This window comes from Cherax quadricarinatus, chromosome 1 (genome assembly GCF_038502225.1).
Source record: "Cherax quadricarinatus isolate ZL_2023a chromosome 1, ASM3850222v1, whole genome shotgun sequence".
NCBI lineage: Eukaryota > Metazoa > Arthropoda > Malacostraca > Decapoda > Parastacidae > Cherax > Cherax quadricarinatus.
Genome location: NC_091292.1, coordinates 41,410,173 through 41,431,232, shown reverse-complemented (window position 1 = coordinate 41,431,232; position 21,060 = coordinate 41,410,173). Strand labels below are relative to the sequence as shown.

General features: G+C 45.5%; 1 protein-coding gene across 3 annotated transcripts in view; it reads left to right on the top strand.

The window, feature by feature from the left end:
- Positions 1–21,060, top strand: part of LOC128685131 (salivary peroxidase/catechol oxidase-like) — a 142,797-nt gene that overhangs the window by 57,104 nt on the left and 64,633 nt on the right. For all 3 annotated transcript variants that reach the window (XR_011391587.1, XM_070081780.1, XM_070081867.1), the window contains exons 2-3: positions 19,011–19,326; positions 19,562–19,670. Coding sequence is in view for 2 of the 3 variants with exons in the window: in XM_070081780.1 (XP_069937881.1) it covers positions 19,011–19,326; positions 19,562–19,670 (425 nt within the window). In the remaining variant the exon portion in view is untranslated. The remainder of the gene's footprint in view (positions 1–19,010; positions 19,327–19,561; positions 19,671–21,060) is intronic.

Here is a 21,060-nt window from a genome sequence, read left to right as displayed (position 1 = left end):
ATTTATACATTATACCGCACCTGTACCAATCATGTGCCACCTCCACACACCCATATTCAAGAAGCCAGCCTCGTGTACCCTCTAAGATATTAACGCCCATAAATCTGACATGGAATCTGCAACATCCCTCTGAAAATAATAAAAACCATCCGTTTCCTGTAATGTCTTTATTTCGCTGCTGTGTACCATAAAAAATCGCTACCAGTGCCCTGATTCTCTCCCTCACAGATAAATGCCTATATATCCATGATGTGTATACAAAATCCGTCACTAAATATCCGATTGCATTCTGTACCGGTGTTCCGACCCCCTTCCCCCACATCTAAACTTAAAGCTCTTAAGACACTAATCCCACCCCCACCCACCATTCTTAAAACCCTACTAAACCACAACCTTACGTGTTCCAATCTCGTACAGAAATAAACTGTATGAAAGACCGTATAAAGATACACACACACACACACACACACACACACACACACACACACACACACACACACACACACACACACACACACACACACACACACACACACAACACTGCCCCCCCCCCTCCTGCACGCGCCTATTCGCTAACACTTCCCCAGACGGCAGTATATTATGTAAAAATTTAAACATCATCTCTCTGACCTTGGCCCGTAACCGTAACGCTTTTAAACGACCCCATATGTCCTTCCATGCGTACATTGGATATATTCCTTCCACCTTGGCCACTACCTCCCTGCCCTCTACCAGTGCCAGTTTGCCAATCTTGATCTTGCGTGGATCTCTTATATAAATTAGCATCCTCAACATGTCCTCACATCTCTTTACGTCCGTGCCGTTCAACCAACGTACCAAGTCCCTTCTTATCCAGGTCAAATCTGTGCCAGCCATTCTACCCTCCCTCAAGTAGCTATGCTTGACATACATGCCTAACATTCTATTATGCAGATTCATTAGCCCCAGGCCACCCCGGCTAACCGGAAGAAACACCACATCCCTCGTTAACCAATCACATCCTGAACCCCAAATATATCTATATACACGTGTTAACATACGCTTCTCATCATATGGATTTAACTGATAAATACATGCCACATGCCACAACGTACTGAACAAAAGCACATTCACCACAATTGCACGCTGATGTATAGACAAGCCTCCTTCCCTCAATCCTGTCAAACGACCTAAAACCCTCTGTACAGCCTCACTTGAATTCACCTTCCTCGCATCCTGTAAGTTTTCCATATGCACAATCCCACACACCTTAATTTGATTTACTAAAGGCCAGCCTTCCCCCTGGCCTAATACCACACCTGCACAATCTCCCACCCCCATAAGCATTGACTTCCTTATTACCCGTCATCCCAGTTGCTTTCCCGAAACATTCCACCAATTCGCTCACTTTTCCTAAAACCTTTGCTCCACGAAATAAAACCATAGTGTCATCCACGTAACCTATAATTCCTGATTGTACCCCCACCTCACCTTGCATTTCATCCTGTCGTACAATCCCCCGCACTGCTCTAAAAAATGGGTCCTGAATCAACGCAAAAAGAATTTGATACAAGGCACCCCTGCCGCAATCCCCTATGCATCCTAACTACTTTTCCCAACCTACCATTTACCTGCACCCTAAACATAGCCTGCTCGTACAAAACCTGTGCCCAACTAACAATTTCCTTTCCGAAACCTTGCCACTGCATAAACTTCCATATGCTTCTCTCCACACAATCGTATGCAGCGTGCCAATCTAAAGCTAATATTCCACCTTTATTACCCCTCCCGCTTTCCTCAATGAACCTGTAAATAATTCCTTGCCCCACACACATAGATCGTCCTGGCACACCATATTGTCCCTCATCCAAAACCCTCTCCAAAACCTGTTTTATCCTTTTTCCTAACATTTTCGCAAAAATTTTATAATCGCCACACATTAATGAGATTGCCCTATAATTATGTATATAATTCCCAGATTTCTTTTTCGGAACCAGAACAACAACACCCGTTCTTTGTTGCTGTCGTATGATGCCACTATTTTTCATGGCATTAAATAACATCACTAAAAATTCACGAATACAATCCCAATTTTCCTTGCAAAAATCACAAGGGATTCAGTCAATTCCCGGTGACTTCCCTACACTCATACTCTCCACAGCCAACCTAATCTCTTCACTTGTAGGTCCATTCAAATCCAACCTGTCCATGTACTCTAGTTCACAATGTACCAATTCACCCATTTCTCCTAGCGCCCCTTTAGAAATCCGAGCATTTTTATATTGCAGTTCATACCATGCGTCTACAAAGGTATTCATAGCCTCTGTTGACATAAGGACCTGCCCCCTACGAAAGGCTCCCAATGGCTCCTGAACCTCTAATCTCATTAATTCCGTCGCCCTGCGACGTCTGCCCTGTTCTCGCAAGACAAACGCCGAAGGACGGTCACCCCATAAAACCTCATCAGTTCCACTCGCTATCCTCGCCGCATCAAAAATACGATTGTGAATGTCTCCAATTAAGCATTTTAAATTTTTAAATTTCAACCACCGGATACTCCCCCACCATTCGTATAACATGCTTGCAGTTGACCTTCAAGATAGTTCGAGCCCATACTGCATTCTCCTGTCTTCTTTGCCTCGCTGCTGATAAAAATCCCTCACCTTCACCTTACCGACAGTATCCCACCATTCAACTATATCAACCCCCACCCGACATTCAGCCCACCATCCCCTCCAAGCACTCGCAAAAGCTTCCCTCACACCTCTTTTATGCATTAATCCCACATTCAATTTCCAGAAACCTCTGAAACTCCTCGGTAATCCTACCCAGTCAACATCCGCCATAACACCTCTGTGATCGGAGAAGCTCACATTTAACATGCGTACACTCCTGACGCTGACACCTCTAGAAACGTATATGCGATCCAGTCTTGCCGCATACTCCCTTCTAACGAATGTATGCATGACCCCCCACCTCATCCCCCCCACCTCATCCCCCCCACCTCATCCCCCCCACCTCATCCCCCCCCACCTCATCCCCCCCCCACCTCATCCCCCCCCACCTCATCCCCCCCACCTCATCCCCCCCACCTCATCCCCCCCACCTCATCCCCCCCACCTCATCCCCCCCACCTCATCCCCCCCACCTCATCCCCCCCACCTCATCCCCCCCACCTCATCCCCCCCACCTCATCCCCCCCACCTCATCCCCCCCCACCTCATCCCCCCCCACCTCATCCCCCCCACCTCATCCCCCCACCTCATCCCCCCCACCTCATCCCCCCCACCTCATCCCCCCCACCTCATCCCCCCACCTCAACCCCCCCACCTCAACCCCCCCACCTCAACCCCCCACCTCATCCCCTCCCACCTCATCCCCCCACCTCATCCCCCCACCTCATCCCCCCACCTCATCCCCCCACCTCATCCCCCCCCACATCCATAACATTAACACTCTGCAATAGATCCCCTAAATATCCTGAAAGAAACCTCTCCCTCTAGGTTCGACATCCTTGCGACGATCAATTCGATTCCAATCACCCCCAATAATCGTGACGACTGGCAGTGATCTTAAATGGTACACCAACACGTCCCTAAAAAACGTATTTTTTATACACGTCGCCTTCCGCCGGTCCGTATACACCCAGGAAGGCCACCTGTACCCCACCCCAAACCCCATCCACCCTATCCATCCTTCCCTCCTCTCCTACCTCACATGTTTGCAAAGAAAACGGGCTAGCCTCTTTAACTGACACTGCTACACCACCTTTCAGTTTATTAGAGGAGCCCATGTACAACATATATTCAGGAATCAGCAATTCACCTAAAGATTTATAATTGTGTTCTTGTAAGAACACTACATCGGGTACATGATTTTTTAACAAAACCTCCAAACACTTACATTTTTTCAACAGATAGTAACCCATTTATATTTAAAGTAAGACACTTGAATGTTTCATTGGAGGTTTACCCTTGGATACCTTAACAATCTTGGTTCCCTTGCATATATCTCCACTTCTTCCCCCGCCCCCCCCCTGTGTCGTTCTCTTTGACATGCTGAACACATTTAGATTTGCCCGTCTCTCTACGGGTCTCGTCGCACCATGCTTTGTTCCCCGACCTTTGCCCTGGTGTTAAAACATCTTCAGTCAGGTATCACCGCCGCTCTCTTACGAGAACTGCGACCAGTATCCGTCTCATCCTCGGAACTGTTGTTTCTATGAACTTCCACGACCACAACCTGATGTTCAGCAATATGCCCGGTGGATGCTCCGTCCTTCTCCTGTACACTTACATCCTCTAAACCGCCGTGAATCCCCTCAGATGTGGAAGCATCCAACAAAACGTTCAGAGCTTCTTGAATAGTGCGCTCCATGTCATCCTGAGTATGAACGAAGTCTTCCTCTGTCGTGGCCGATACCACGCCCACGTCCTCCACTGCACCAGGGAGAGTTAGACATACCGGTGATTCTTCAATCTCACCCTCTACCTCCTCACTCCACGGTTTACTAGCCAATGTATGTTGCGTAGCAGCAGCATATGACCACTGCTCAATTGTAACATCAATCCGCCTTACTTCCATCGTTTTACCACGTCTTGTAGGGCATTGCGCCGCCATATGGTCATACATCCCACAAAGCCTACACGTACGCCTTTGGCCTGAGTACGTAACATATACTTGCGTACAAAAGTCCTCCATAACCACATAAGACGGAATAGGGTGCTCGAGGGACATTTTCAGGGAGAAAGACCCCTCCGGCATACCAACTAGAGGACCATCACGCCACCGTCCCAAAGTTGCCATATGAACCGTGCATAGCGTGCAAAAACATTCCTCAAATCACTTTCGTCCACCTCAAAAGGAACGTTTCATACTTTGATCCAGGTGTAAAAACGGGAGACATCGTGAAGTCGAACAGTGACACCAGAATTAACGGTCTTGATCACATCCTGATACCTGGCAACCATGTTTTCGTAAGTACTATTTTGTCTGAATTTGACAAAAAGCCTCGAATTGCCGTTTAAAGAGACACCATAAAGCTCTTTATTATTGATACCATATGTATCTCAGAGTATCGCAGTAAGCAGCAGATGATTATTCTGATTGTTGAGCGAGCCTGTCACTAATTGAAGGCAGACGGTGTTGACTCGCCTTCTTGCACCTTCCGTCATTGTGAGTGAGGAAAAACTGCGCAGAAACCAAGTCAGGAGCTACTGCGCAGCCTGCTCGCACGGCCCGAGAGCGATGCGAACAATGAATATTTTATTAGAAACATTACAATACATTAAATAAAATAAACCAGATACTAATCTCCCACAGAATTATCTCATTGCCGAAATACACACGGCATGTACAACTTCGTGCAGGCGCATGCCACCCCTCCCCTTTCTTTTTATCCCCCCACACCTATCCTAATTACAAGGTTACACAGGCTTATACTTGCTTCCATCAAACAAGATTACAATATACATTAATATTTCAGTAAGGGTACATATCACCAACAGAGTTCGTGGCTATTCACTGAAATCTTGTACAATCTTCACCCACCAGTCATGGTTTGGGTCCCTCGTAGGTCATCATTGCCTAACCCAATTATAGTACAGAATACAATAATATAATATTGAACATACAATAGTCATATTAAAAATTCACAAAGCATTTCTCATATGCATGAATAGGTACACAAGAGAAAGATACAATGATGAATATTAACTGGGCCTGACACAGGTCATAAAGAAACCATGAATAACAACAGCTAACTTAACATTATCACATAATATATAAAACTGGACTGCCATAATGACCATCATAGTAGAAAACTTCTATAGCATGGACTAATGTTAATTCAAATTTTGTTGACAGTAATGTACCTGGGATAAAAATATGCAGGGTCACAGCACCCACCACCAATTTCTCTGAGCAGCAATTAATTTTAACTTGGGTGCAAAATCAAACAGTACTGCGCCAAACCCGAGATCCCAAGATTTAGTTACCATGGTTAGAAAGGTTATTCTGTACGCAGGGAACATAACCATAGGTTAACTAGTTTACCACACATCACCTTCCCCCACATCATTCATTCCCCTCCCACCATCCACACAACAATGTAGCTTAAAACATCTTGCCCTCATACCTCCCTCGGTAAGAGACCAACCCTTTGCCTTCCCCCTGGGTTCACGAGAAGGTGACCCAGTGATATTCAGTACCTAGAGGGTAGGTTGAGGGCCTGTTATGGAAGGGGTGGACATGGGGAAATATATCCTGTGGAGGATATAGAAATGTTGAAGGGAAGGATTCGTGAGCTGCAAAATGGCGATAACCTTCCGAGAAGCTGGTTGCCCACCGCCCCCCATAGACTTGGCTATTCCTACACATAGTTCTATAAAACCTCGCCGCTAATGCTTTTATTCTCGACTCTCCCCTTACCTCTTTCATCCCCCATGATACATATAAATAATCTGTTATGACATACATTAAAGCCCTTCCTACATCCCCTGGCACCCCATTTACATCCAACAATACAGCTCCATAGGAGCGACCACTTCCCCCCCCCCCCCCAAGTCTGATAACACCCGCCATCCATAATCTCTCCCCCTCCAAAGAGGGACAAAAAAATACCGCATGAAAAGCTGTTTCTACGTCCCCACAGTGCAAACATGAGGCGTCTCTTACAAGACCCATTTTACACAACGCATCCTTAGAGGCCAAAATTCCCATCAGTAAATGATATACTAACTCCCTTACCTCTGCTGTTATCCTAAGCAAACCAAACTCCCTGCAAATGGTCTTCCAGTCATGTTGGATATACAGCAACCCCCTGTAAGATGCCCTTACCCCCCACATCACACACCATCCTTTTTACCTTTAATTTGGACACCTGTCCAACATTAAATAAAAACCTCAATGTCCTCACAATCCCTCAAATCCCTTCCACACCACCATCTGTATGCATCCTCCATTACCCTGCCCACCCTTTGTTTAATATATAAAGCCATTACTCTATGACCCAATGCCAACAGGCAAAGACCCCCTCGTCTCGCATCCATCATAACCATCGTTTATTATTTGTTTACCACCTGTTGCTATAGTGGGAGGGGACTGGAATTATTATTCGCAGGGCAGACGTCGAGCTGCAGGGGGGGTGGGGCATTTTTCAAATATCCTAGGTGGTGATCTGAGGGATGTGTTTACAGGATGCATTTGGGGGTGGGGCTTGGGAAGTGGAGCACACTTTTGTTAGAAGTGGATATGCGGTGAGGCTAGGTCAGGTGTACACCACAAAGCGGGTAAGAGTGGGGTCGTTGTGTACAGTGGAGGTGGAATATTCCGATCATAGGGCGGTTGTGGTTGACTTGGGGTGGGATGGGTTGGCCAGGTGGTGTAAAAGCTATTGGAAACTACATACGAGGATCCTGAGTGAAGAGGAGGGGCAGGGGGTTTTTGAGACGTTGTGCACAGAGCTCAGTGAGGAAGGGCGGAGTGTGGAGGATTTGCTGGGGTGGTGGGACTGGGTGGCTAAGGGAAGGATACATCAGTTTTATGTGAGGGAGAGGAAATGCATAATGCAACAATCATATGGGCTCCTTCAGTACCTAGAGGGTAGGTTGAGGGCCTGCTATAGAAGGGGTGGATGCGGGGGAGTATATCCTGTGGACGATATAGAAATGTTGAAGGGAAGGATTCATGAGCTGCGAAATGAGGGTTTTGATGCAGTGCATGTGCAGGGTTGAAAAGGTGCTGTGGGGTGATCGACTGTTGGCGTCTCTTACGGGGGTCAGCAGCACCGTCAGAAAGCCACTAAGGTTGGTAAGTTAGCCGTCCACTCGGAAGTGGGGGGGTTATCGTGAGGGGCAAGTGTTGCGGACGACAGAGGCGATGAGTGGTTATGTGGATGCATGATATGAGCAGTATTTGAGGAGTAATGCAGTGGGAGGTGAGGCTTTACGTAGCATCTGCTGGCTAGTGCCGTGTTCATTGGGGAGTAGTGATCGAGTAGCGTTGGGTGGGGAGATAGATGAGGGCGAGGTTTGGTGGGCATTGGTATGCATACGGGAAAGGCTCCGGGGATAGATGGACTGCCCTGTGAATTCTGCCTGCAGCATTGGCAGTTAATGCGTGGGTTCTTGGTGAAGTTGATGAACACCATGGAGAGGGGGGTTTTGGGGGAGTTGCAAGCCACAGTGGTAGTCGTTCTGGTCCCAAAGGGAGAGGCCCAGAATGCCTTAAAGGATTATCGGGCAATATCTTTACTGTGTGTGGATTATAAATTGTTTGCAAAAATACTAGGAAATCGCCTGAAATGTCGTGGGGTGCATCATATCGGAAGGGCAATACAGGTTGCCTGGCAGACCTATGGCCAAGGGCCATGAGTGTATTAAGGGGTTTGTGGAGGGTTTGGAGGGAAAAGAGGGAGCTTATTTGCTTTGGATTGGCAGGGGGCATATGATAGTGTGGAATGGGAGGCATTGTGGCAGATTCTTCTGAAGCAGGGATTTGGGGAGGAACTTCTTAAGTGGATGGAGACATTGTATCGAGGGGCGCAGGTGCATGTGCAAATCAATGGTTGCATAGGGGAGGCTGTATGTATGGGGCGGGGCCTCAGGCAAGGATGTCCACTTCCTCAAATCCTATTTGCCTGTGTTCAGGACCCGTTTTAGACTCTGAGGCCCATATGTGGGGTGTGTGGATGGGGACGGGGTGTTGGCCGGGGATTGTGGGATACATCAATGACACAACAATATTTGTGCAGGAGGGAAAGAGTTTGAAAGAGGTGGGAGAGGTCATTCATAAGTTTGGGGTGGCTACGAGGATGAGGGTCAACGTGGAGAAATAGTGCTTATTGAGGCTGTAGAATTGAAACTGGCAGGGAGATTGGGATGGTGGAGTGGAGGGTGGTGGATAGCTTAGTTATGTGGAATAGTGTATATGGAGGATCAAGTGCGGTCGAGAGAGGTGAACTCCGAGCATATTGTGAAACGGGTGGAGCATAGATTGGGGAGTTTGTGACCGTACCATTTGACATTGTTGCAGAGGGCCATAGTGGTAAACATGTTACTATTCGGTAAGGTTTGGCACATAACGGCATTATACCCCATAACGGAGCAAGGAATTGCGAGAATCTTGAAGAGGGTGTTAAAATTTATATGGGGATCTGGGTGTGATTGGCTGAGGAAGGTGGTGGTAATCCTGCCGGAACGTCAGGGGGGTGGGGGGGTTAGGGTTATTCGATCTGCGGCGTTGGGTAAAATGCTTACTTACGAAGGGAGTTTGTAAGAGTCGGGGGGGGGGGGGTTGAAGCTTCTGCATGAGGGAGTGAAGAGGTGGTATCGGGGTGCAGAGTTGAGGGAATGTGAGGCAGTGCTGTGTACCCTCATGGTCCTATGGGAGCCTGGCAAGATCCACGTGGGAGTGTTGTCGAGATTGATTGGGACCCGGGTGGTGGTGCCGGTGGAGGAAATATACCCCATGTATGGATGGGGAGATATTTGGTGTCATTTTTGTAAGTTGAAGCTTAGGCCTCGGGTGTTGGAGGGTGTTCCGTTTCCAGCATGGTATTTTGCTATCAGGAGCGATTCTACGGGTGACGAGTGGTGGAGGAGAGTGGGTGTATGGTGGAGAGGATATGGCATATCATGCGGTGTATTTTTGCGAATGTTTGGGGAATGTTCAGGATTGGATGGGTAGGATAGTGAGGCGAGTGGGAGGGGGGTGTATCTGTGCTGAGAGCACTTATTTTGGATGTGGGAGGGGTGCCAGAGTACACACAATGGGCATTGGCATATTTAATGGTAGATTTTGTGTACGTGTCATGGTGTATGCGTGGGAATGAGGATTGGGTTTTACGGAAACTGGTAATGGCAGTTACTTTCTATAAGATGGTTTGCAGGAATAGAGAAATATATGGACGGCGGTGGGAGGCAGCTTTCCCTGCAGGATATCGCAGTTTAACTGTCGAGATCTTACTAGCTTTGTAGTAGGAAGGGGGGTTGTCACGGCTGGGGCAAAGATTGAGGATGTTCTCCGGGGTTCCAATGGGCTTGCCGCCGTGTTAGTGTGTGTTTGTGTTAGTGTGTGTTTGTGTTAGTGTGTGTTTGTGTTAGTGTGTGTTTGTGTTAGTGTGTGTTTGTGTTAGTGTGTGTTTGTGTTAGTGTGTGTTTGTGTTAGTGTGTGTTTGTGTTAGTGTGTGTTTGTGTTAGTGTGTGTTTGTGTTAGTGTGTGTTTGTGTTAGTGTGTGTTTGTGTTAGTGTGTGTTTGTGTTAGTGTGTGTTTGTGTTAGTGTGTGTTTGTGTTAGTGTGTGTTTGTGTTAGTGTGTGTTTGTGTTAGTGTGTGTTTGTGTTAGTGTGTGTTTGTGTTAGTGTGTGTTTGTGTTAGTGTGTGTTTGTGTTAGTGTGTGTTTGTGTTAGTGTGTGTTTGTGTTAGTGTGTGTTTGTGTTAGTGTGTGTTTGTGTTAGTGTGTGTTTGTGTTAGTGTGTGTTTGTGTTAGTGTGTGTTTGTGTTAGTGTGTGTTTGTGTTAGTGTGTGTTTGTGTTAGTGTGTGTTTGTGTTAGTGTGTGTTTGTGTTAGTGTGTGTTTGTGTTAGTGTGTGTTTGTGTTAGTGTGTGTTTGTGTTAGTGTGTGTTTGTGTTAGTGTTTGTGTTAGTGTTTGTGTTAGTGTTTGTGTTAGTGTTTGTGTTAGTGTTTGTGTTAGTGTTTGTGTTAGTGTTTGTGTTAGTGTTTGTGTTAGTGTTTGTGTTAGTGTTTGTGTTAGTGTTTGTGTTAGTGTTTGTGTTAGTGTTTGTGTTAGTGTTTGTGTTAGTGTGTGTTAGTGTGTTAGTGTGTGTTTGTGTGTTAGTGTGTGTTTGTGTGTTAGTGTGTGTTTGTGTGTTAGTGTGTGTTTGTGTGTTAGTGTGTGTTAGTGTGTGTGTGTGTTAGTGTGTTGTGTGTGTGTTAGTGTGTGTGTGTTAGTGTGTGTGTGTGTGTGTTAGTGTGTGTGTGTTAGTGTGTGTGTTAGTGTGTGTGTGTTAGTGTGTGTGTGTTAGTGTGTGTGTGTGTGTGTGTTAGTGTGTGTTAGTGTGTGTGTGTTAGTGTGTGTGTTAGTGTGTGTGTTAGTGTGTGTGTTAGTGTGTGTGTTAGTGTGTGTGTGTTAGTGTGTGTGTGTTAGTGTGTGTGTGTTAGTGTGTGTGTTAGTGTGTGTGTGTTAGTGTGTGTGTGTTAGTGTGTGTGTGTTAGTGTGTGTGTGTTAGTGTGTGTGTGTTAGTGTGTGTGTGTTAGTGTGTGTGTTAGTGTGTGTGTGTTAGTGTGTGTGTGTTAGTGTGTGTGTGTGTGTGTAGTGTGTGTGTGTGTAGTGTGTGTGTGTGTTAGTGTGTGTGTGTGTGTTAGTGTGTGTGTGTGTTAGTGTGTGTGTGTGTTAGTGTGTGTGTGTGTTAGTGTGTGTGTGTGTGTGTTTGTGTGTGTGTGTGTTTGTGTGTGTGTGTGTTTGTGTGTGTGTGTGTTAGTGTGTGTGTGTGTGTGTGTTAGTGTGTGTTAGTGTGTTAGTGTGTGTGTTAGTGTGTGTTAGTGTGTGTTAGTGTGTGTTAGTGTGTGTGTGTGTGTTAGTGTGTGTGTGTGTGTTAGTGTGTGTGTGTTAGTGTGTGTGTGTTAGTGTGTGTGTGTTAGTGTGTGTGTGTGTTAGTGTGTGTGTGTGTTAGTGTGTGTGTATTAGTGTGTGTGTGTGTTAGTGTTAGTGTGTGTGTTAGTGTTAGTGTGTGTGTTAGTGTTAGTGTGTGTTAGTGTTAGTGTGTGTTAGTGTGTGTTAGTGTGTGTTAGTGTGTGTTAGTGTGTGTTAGTGTGTGTTAGTGTGTGTTAGTGTGTGTTAGTGTGTGTTAGTGTGTGTTAGTGTGTGTTAGTGTGTGTTAGTGTGTGTTAGTGTGTGTTAGTGTGTGTTAGTGTGTGTTTGTGTGTGTTTGTGTGTGTTTGTGTGTGTTTGTGTGTGTGTGTTTGTGTGTGTTTGTGTGTGTGTGTGTGTGTGTGTTAGTGTGTGTGTGCGCGTGTTTTTGTGCATTTGTGTGTACTCACCTAGTTGAGGTTGCAGGGGTCGAGCCCAAGCTCCTGGCCCCGCCTCTTCACTGGTCGCTCCGCTGCAGCATCACCAAATAATCCTGTTCACATTGGTGGGAAGCGGTGGTCGCAGCAGTTGTTTGCCCGGAGAGAGGAAGGAATGAAGCTGTTCACTTCATCACCCTACACAACAAGCATCCGTCTCTTAACGAGTTATCCTGATGTCGTGTCTGCACGTTTCAGCATCCAGACACAGGTACAAGCAGGATCTAGCCGAAATTTGCCGAATTTCTTTGAGAATTGTAAGTGGTGTCCCAGTGACCCCACGATACAGTGTCCCACGCTGCTTCTCAAGTCACATGTTCAGCGTCACTTGTATGTTCTGCTGTTGTTGTTCAGCTCAGCACAGCTATTTCAGCAAGCCAGAGGTGAGTTTTGTGGTGATTTCTGCGTCCAGTGTGCGTGTCTCCTTGTTTGTGGGAGAGGAGGAAGTGGCCAGATCCTCCCTTGCCATACACTCGCCCACGCTTCTCTCCGCCACACTACCATACACCACCATGCCATCACTCCCTCTGCTGTGTTTTCTGCTGTTTTTTGTGTGAATTCTTTGCCAGAGCTGTGTATCAGTGCCCAAGGCCACTCAAAGCCACGTGGATGAGCAAGCCACGTGGATGAGAAAGCCATGTGGATGAGCAAGCCACATGGATCATGAAGCCATGGGGATCAGCAAGCCACATGGATCATGAAGCCATGGGGATCAGCAAGCCACATGGATCATGAAGCCATGGGGATCAGCAAGCCACGTAGATCATGAAGCCATGGGGATCATGACGCCACGTGGGGTGTAGACGAAGCCATGTGGATCTACGAACCATGTGAGCTACAGAGCCAGACGTCCCAGGCCACATGCTGCAGTCTGCTGCTGCCTGGCTTCATGACGTCACGATGTCTGCCTGACGTCAGTGCTGCTGACATCACCTTGCAAGGTCACACCTGACATCACGTGTCACATGGAGTGTTTCAGTAATTGTCAGTATTGTCGAGAAGATTGAGAGAAGATATGTCATGTATTAATTCCTCTCAGTCCATGTTCTCACATGTTAGTGTATGACTTAGTGTCAATTTTGTGCACAGAAAAGTATCATTTGCTAGTTTAAGCCATGTTGAATTGCATGTACCGCAGGTGTGTGTAAAGTTTCCATGTGTCCAGTGTGGTCTTGAGTCCAGACCCCCAGAGTAGCACCACTGTTACTTGTCACCTGGTGTGACCAGTGCACTTGACAGCTGATATTAGTCATGCCTGAGCATCTGAGCCCCTTATACAGAAAGCTCTTATGCTCGTCGCTCATAGATGTTCTGCAGAATCGTACCTGCTACGATTTCCATAGAGATTTTTCACTTCACCTCTAGAGTGCAGCTATATGTAGAGAAATAAGTCTGGCGATGCTTGGACTAACCTCTGCTGTAACTCCAACTGCCAAGAGAATGACTCAAGCCGCAGTTAGCCCTGTCTGCAGGCGCTGTGCCAGTCTCCTGTCATAGCTTCACTGAGCTCCTGCACAAAGATGTCACTCTGACTGCTAGCTCGCTCACTGCAGTTTGGTGTATGATGTTAAGACTCCCTGATGTTTTGCCTAGTCTTCTCTGCCATGGCTCGCTCCACGACTTACTCCACGCTCGACGGCAGTGACAGCCCAGCGACAGTACCATTCAAGAAGTGTCCTCCTGAGTTGCTTGCCAGAAGTCCTGCCCAGTTGCCGAGTTTTGACGACGCCTCACTCTAGGGCACCAGCATGTCGTGCCCCAGGTTGAGTGAAACCTGCAGTGACTCCTATGATGACTGCTTCACCATTCTACAGGAGACTGTACCCTGTTACGTCACAGCTCAGCCACAGCAATGTCTCCTGTGTTGCAGTATCTGTCCAGACATAGGAAGGCATGCAGCGATGCCCATCGACGTTCACTGCCTATGACCACGATGTTTCACACACCCCACATGTTTTTTTCTTCCCTCCCTGTAGGGAGGTGTATATATATATATATATATATATATATATATATATATATATATATATATATATATATATATATATATATATATATATATATATATATATATATATATATATATATATATATATATAATTTTTTGTGCCCTGTTCCTACAAGTTTTTTTTACCAGCAGTATTGTCACGTCGGGACGACGTGAGGTAGGTGGCCAAGCAAATGTAGATAGACTGTACTGTCTGCACAGACAGCCTATGCTGTCTGCCAGCTTAGTTCATATTTCGTGGCACTAAGGTGCTGCCACCTCTAGGCCTGCCCAGGTCAGTGGGATGCTGGTCCCACTCTCTCACTCGGTGGCCTAGACTCGGACAAGTCTACTCCCTCTCTCCCTCATGGGCATGGCCCTCCTGGGCCATGGGCACAAACATACAAGCCTATGTACCCACCACGACATTGCAAATAAAGTAAGAAGCCTCTGAAGACGTTTATCATTTGAACCCCGCTCTGCAGAGTCACCAAACAAACTGGTTATATATGGTGACAGCTGGTTATAACTAGGTCACTCTCCCTGAACCATGAGCTTTATCATACCTCTGCTTAAAGCTATGTATGGATTCTGCCTCCACTACATCGCTTCCCAAACTATTCCACTTCCTGACTACTCTGTGGCTGAAGAAATACTTCCTAACATCCCTGTGATTCATCTGTCTTCAACTTCCAACTGTCCCCCCTTGTTGCTGTGTCTCATCTCTGGAACATCCTGTCTTTGTCCACCTTGTCAATTCCTCAGTATTTTGTATGTCGTTATCATGTCCCCCCTATCTCTCCTGTCCTCCAGTGTCGTCAGGTTAATTTCCCTTAACCCCTCCTCGTAGGACGTACCTCTTAGCTCTAGGACTAGTCTTGTTGCAAACCTTTGCACTTTCTCTAGTGTGTTAGTGTGTGTTAGTGTGTGTTAGTGTGTGTGTGTGTGGGCGGGCGTCTGGCTTAGACGTAAACGAAGGATGGTTCAGTGTGGTTGGCAGGTGTTAGGACGTACATGTGATGATAGCTGGATTAAAAGTGTGATCCAGTATTGGTTGTGGGGGTTTGTTTATAGATTTGTGTACGTGTCCCCCAGGATGAGGACTGCATTACTATCTATGGTCACTTCCCATCACACCTACGTTCGGAGGTGGCGGTATATATATTTGTAGGTAATTGTGCTCATGTATGCTGTAAGGATGATGCTTGGGTGAGGTCTGTAGTGATTGTGATACTGTCACGCTATGACCGGCTTATATGTTCATGTAAAGCTAGGTGAATGAGTAACAGGGTAGTGTGTACTGACGAGAGAAGGTGGGCGGTAGCCCAAATGGGGGGAGAAGTGGGGGTGTAAGGAGTGTCGGAGAGACTGACTTTGCAACTTGGTAGTGTTTCTTGTATACACCTTTGTTTTGCACACTGACCTATGTGCAGTGAATAGGTTGTGATAGGTTAGTTTGTGTTCACATTAGGTTACAGAAGCCTGTGCTGTGATATTGAATTTTGTTGACAGCATATTTAATCTTTCATGATATATCAATTGTATGTGTACAACAAAATGTTAATTCAGTAATTGTGGCCAGTGTATTTGGCGGAGATGTGTGTAGCTCGTGCGGATACAGACACTTCTGTATGATTTACCCCCAAGATAGGGGTAGTTATTAGGAATGTTTTTCTTTTTATATTAATGTGAGAGATGTCTTCTGTGCTTAGTTACACGAGTACTGTTGTTTTGGTCCGCTGCACGTTACTTATGTTGAAGGGAGACATGACAATGTTGTGTTTTTCATATATACTGACAGGTTGCTTGAGTGGTGTATGGTGTGCTTGTGATTTTCTCGTTTTTCTGTGACGGGTTTCTTCTGTGTACAACAACGTTGTGCGTGTGTGTACTCGCCTAAATGTACTCGCCTAATTGTGGTTGCAGGGGTCGAGACTCTGCTCCTGACCACGCCTCTTCACTGATCGCTACTAGGTCCTCTCGCTCTCTGCTTCCTGAGCTTTGTCATATCTCTTCTTAAAACTATGTATGGTTCCTGCCTCCACTACTTGCTACGCTATTCCACTTCCTGACGACTCTGACTGAAGAAATACTTCCTAACGTCCCTGTGACTCGTCTGAGTCTTCAGCTTCCAGGTGTGACCCCTTGTTTCTCTGTCCCTTCTCTGGAACATCCTATCTCAGTCCACCTTGTCTATTCTCCGCAGTATCTTGTATGTCGTTATCATGTCTCCCCTGACCCTTCTGTCCTCCAGTGTCGTCAGTCCGATTTCCCTCAACCTTTCCTCGCACGACATTCCCCTGAGCTCTGGGACTAGCCTTGTTGCAAACCTCTGTACTTTCTCTAACTTCTTGACATGCTTGACCAGGTGTGGGTTCCAGACTGGTGCTGCATACTCCAGTATGGGCCTAACATACACAGTGTACAGTGTCTTAAACGATTCCTTATTAAGGTATCGGAACGCTATTCTCAGGTTTGCCAGGCGCCCGTATGCTGCAGCAGTTATTTGGTTGTGTGCCTCCGGTGACATGCTCGGTGTTATGGTCACCCCAAGGTCTTTCTCCCTGAGTGAGGTCTGTAGTCTTTGTCCACCTAGCCTGTACTGTCTGCGGTCTTCTTTGCCCCTCCCCAATCTTCATGACCTTGCATTTGGCAAGGTTGAATTCGAGAAGCCAGTTTCTGGACTACATGTCCAGCCTGTCCAGGTCTCTTTGCAGTCCTGCCTCATCCTTGTGTGTGTGTGTGTGTGTGTGTGTGTGTGTGTGTGTGTGTGTGTGTGTGTGTGTGTGTGTGTGTGTGTGTGTGTGTGAGAGAGAGAGAGAGAGAGAGATTCTGTGTGTACTTATTGTTAGCAATGTTTATATATATGTATTATGTGTCTGTACAAGATGTGCTCTCAATAAAATATATAAAAAAAAAATCTTGAAGATTGGTGAGGAGGGACTTAACCCTCACGTTGGGTGACTGAAGTGTACAGTGCATGTGTGGATAAACTTGGAAGTGTTGTGTGCTCTGATACTGGTGTTCGTGATCTTCGGATCAAGGTTCAAAATCTCTTAGTAACCCTAATACGGTAAGCGCGTGTAAGGGAGCCCAGCCAGTATGTTGTGGTCGTCCAGGGTGTGGAGCATGTGAGAGTGCAGGATGGAGAACCCACTGAGTGTTAGAGAAGGGGTGTTGGTAGTAGTGTTCCTGGTCTTTTGTGGCACTTTTTCAGCAGCTTTTGTGATTGTGTGTAGCTAGGTGTCTGTAATTTTGTGTGAGCCAGGTGTTTAACGTTCCCGTCTGCTTAAGCACGAGTAGGTGTAATTAGGATGAGAGCTCATCCTTATCACACCTACTCGTCCTTAACTTGTAAAACATATAGGGTGATCAGAATGTGTAAGTGCAGAAATGCCCCTCAGTTTCTCTTCGTCTGACTACAGCAACTACCTTAGGTCACCCAAAACCTCCCTCAGCGAGGGACTACCCCCCCTTTCCCCCTCCCCCCCAAGGCCTTCGTGATTTAGAAACTACGTCTGAAAAGTTTATATCGAGAAAAAATTTAAAAACTTCTGAAAAAATTGCTTCATTGTATATTTACTATACATGCAATATTTTTTCCATAGGCCAGACCGGATGTGGAGTGTGAACATGTTTAAAAATGTTTGCTACTTTCACTATTAATGTGAATTATTAGGAGAAATTACCTGCATGAGGTTCACAGAGAATTACCTGAATTATTACATGAAAGTATTTTGGGTAAGTTAAGTGGGACTTAGTCACAGTAGCTCACAGAACTACCTACCTGGATGCCCACTCCATAACCACTCGCAAAAAGTTATACCTAATATTAAATTAAAATATTAAAACGAGCTACTCTGGTAGATTAGAACTGTGGACTATGTTTTAGTTTTTCTGGGTACACAAAATAACTATTGTACAAGTTATACAAGTTAGTACAGAATAAACAAACGGCAACACTCCCATTCTCATGTAACACTCCATTTTTAGAGTGAATGACGATATTATTATTACATATTATCATACTAGAAAAGAAGCGATAATCCCACAAGGGTTGTGAATTGCTATTGTATTGTAAAATACACATAATACAATGGTGTTAGAAAAGAAATTCGTATTACCACTTATTTAATTACTGGATCATAATTATTTTTTGGAAACACCCTAACGCTATCACAACAGCTAGAATTTAAGATTGCCAACACAAAACTACTGTACATTATGGGTAAGTGTCACTTAGCTAAGGTGCGCCTCTGGGAAGAATTGGTGTTCTCTATTTTTTAATTTTTGTTGTCTAATTGTCAAGGTTCTCCACACTATAACCCAGTTTTTCAGTGGGAACGTGTTTGCAATTTCTAAATTAGATTGAGGTCGATATACACCCACTGAACTTCAATGATGCCTGATTAAATTACTATTGTAACAACCAGTTTACTCATTAAATTCACTATGGCGTCCACTCTGTCGCTCCTCGGCTCGAAATTTCTTGATCAAATCAGCATCACCTTTTAATATACAATTATTATATAATTCATATTTACACATGCCAAATTTAGGAAAATTCAAAATTTTCCACAGTTTGTCTCGTGATATGTTGTAAACGGAAATTCTCTATTCTGATTGATAAAAAAAAATCCAGTTTCTTTTTTAAGTGTCCCTGTAAAATGTGAAAATTCTAGTTTTGGAATATGGCGTAAATTGGTTGTTGAAGGAATCCCCAATATCCCCCTCATCAGTTGAGTGATTAAACATTATAGTTGATGATCCTATGTACTCGAGACACGAGTGAAAGCCGAAGAAAATAGTAATAAAAGAAAAAGTTTCCCTGGAAGTCTGTTTTCACGAAACGTTTAGTTCAAGAGCTGGAGCTTCCCTCCCTTTTTATGTAACAGCCTGATTTTCCTCTAGCGGGTGACCTAAACTAATTTTTTTTCCCCCTATTTCATTAAAGTCCATCTTGTACTTTTTATTCAACAGATGTTGTGGTGGCGCTGTGGTCTGGTACTGCTCACGATAAGCAACACTGTAGACTCCACCCACTTCATCTCTCACTCCACCGTGCATGATGCAGGCAGGACCTTCTTCCTGGACACCAACACTATAACTCCCACCCACACACTACAAGCGAATCCCCGAACAATCCAGAAGATTGTAAACACCGTTCAAAACTTTGAGGACGAGAACATCCTACCGATAGTAGTGTCAGTTGGAGATGGAGGCATCCCTCAGCCAGACTACGAGGTGCTTTCTGGTCAGCTTCTTGCTGGCGTACTGGAGCCGCGTCACTCCCATGGCGAGTACTGAGATTTGTTGACTTGTTTGACCCGATATCTCGTAATGCATAAAAAGGGAGGCACTACAGAAAACTCTCATTCTGATCCCACATTCTCGCATTTGTCAATATAAACCAAAGCAACCCAGTGCAATTCTGTCTAATTTCATACCGTACAATGTTTATATAATGTAGGGCGTTAAATAGAGCATTGAAATTTGTATTTCATAATATTAATTAGTTTTCTCGTCGATAGAAAATGACCCAAATGTTTCTCCATACTGGGCTGACCCTGAGGGTCGTCAGCCCAACCAGGCACCACCTACCATCTCAGATGACCTGACACCCAACCCACCTGCCTGCAGGTGAGCACAACGTAGCTGACTTATGTCACAGCAAGGGGAGTACTTATTATGAAAGTAATTAATCAGGATCGCTATTTTTAATAAAAAGCAAGTGTATACAGAGCTAAGTTTAGAAACAAACTTTTCATTGGTTTCGTGAAATACTTGTTACAGAAAGTTTGAAGCATGTTACGTGGGGCAGTTATTACAACAGGACCACAGAGCCGCTCTAACCTCAAAAGAGCGAGCGAGGACGATTGCCAAACGTGTAATCCGTCGAGCAAAATGCAGTTGCTGGCGGGATTTTCACTTTTCCTGAGTGCAGTTTGGAAAAAAGTACGGAAATAGTAGCAGGTGCTCTCCAGACCCAGCCACTATTATTAAGTTGTCAGTGATGCAGACCGGGCTGAAATTGCCGCAACGATTAGAAATAGTCTTGTTAGTATATTTCGAGGGCTCCATCTGTGCCCCTCGTTACTTTCTTCTAGCATAGTCTTGTAATTTTCGCTTTCTTCTTCGGGAACTTGAGCCAACACTTGTCGCTTGTTGATCGTCGGCAGCTGGACCTGATGGCATACATATTTGTAAACTTAAACATTTACGTCCGCCTACCCTCTCACGTCTTTAATCGTTGGTCTGGAGTTTCACAACTAGCAGCGAGTTCAACCCCCATCCGTAACGTGGTTTGGTAATAATGTTAGGAGGAGTCCTTTATTTGACCGCCGCCTCTATTTGTTCCAACCCTTTTATCTTCGTATCAAGTAAATGTTATTTTCCGGAAAGGTATTTGAAATTATAATCGTATCGAGTAATTAACTAAATCATTAGTCTGCTGTGGAAAATGTTGTTGACGGTTTCACCTCAGTGAGAGAGCTCAGTGATAGTACTGTAGCCTGACTGAAAACCCTATATACCTTTTTCTCTAATCACAGGAGAAATTTCCCTTTAGTCCAAATGTGTGGTGGCTTCTCCCCTATGATTCTCCCTCACAGAAATGATTTGTATTACGATTAACGGCCTTGTTTACACTGCAGACTTCTACTTAGTGATTTATACCAGCGCACTTGTCAAATATTGAATATCCTTCGGTCTGTCGTTTATTTTTCATTCTGGGAATAGCCACAAGATATTAGTTTCCTCACTGCTGCTTGCATGTACCTGTATGGAGTTAATGGGGGTGCTGGTGGGTGTGGAAGGGGGTGCTGATGGATGTGGAAGGGGGGTGCTGATGGATGTGGAAGGGGGGTGCTGGTGGTGTGGAACGGGGGTGCTGATGGGTGTAGAAGCGGGTGCTGGTGGGCGTGGAAGGGGGGTGCTGGTGGATGTGGAAGGGGTGCTGGTGGGTGTGGAATGGGGGTGCTGGTGGATGCGGAAGGGGATGCTGTATTTACTTTTAAATACTGGCTAACGA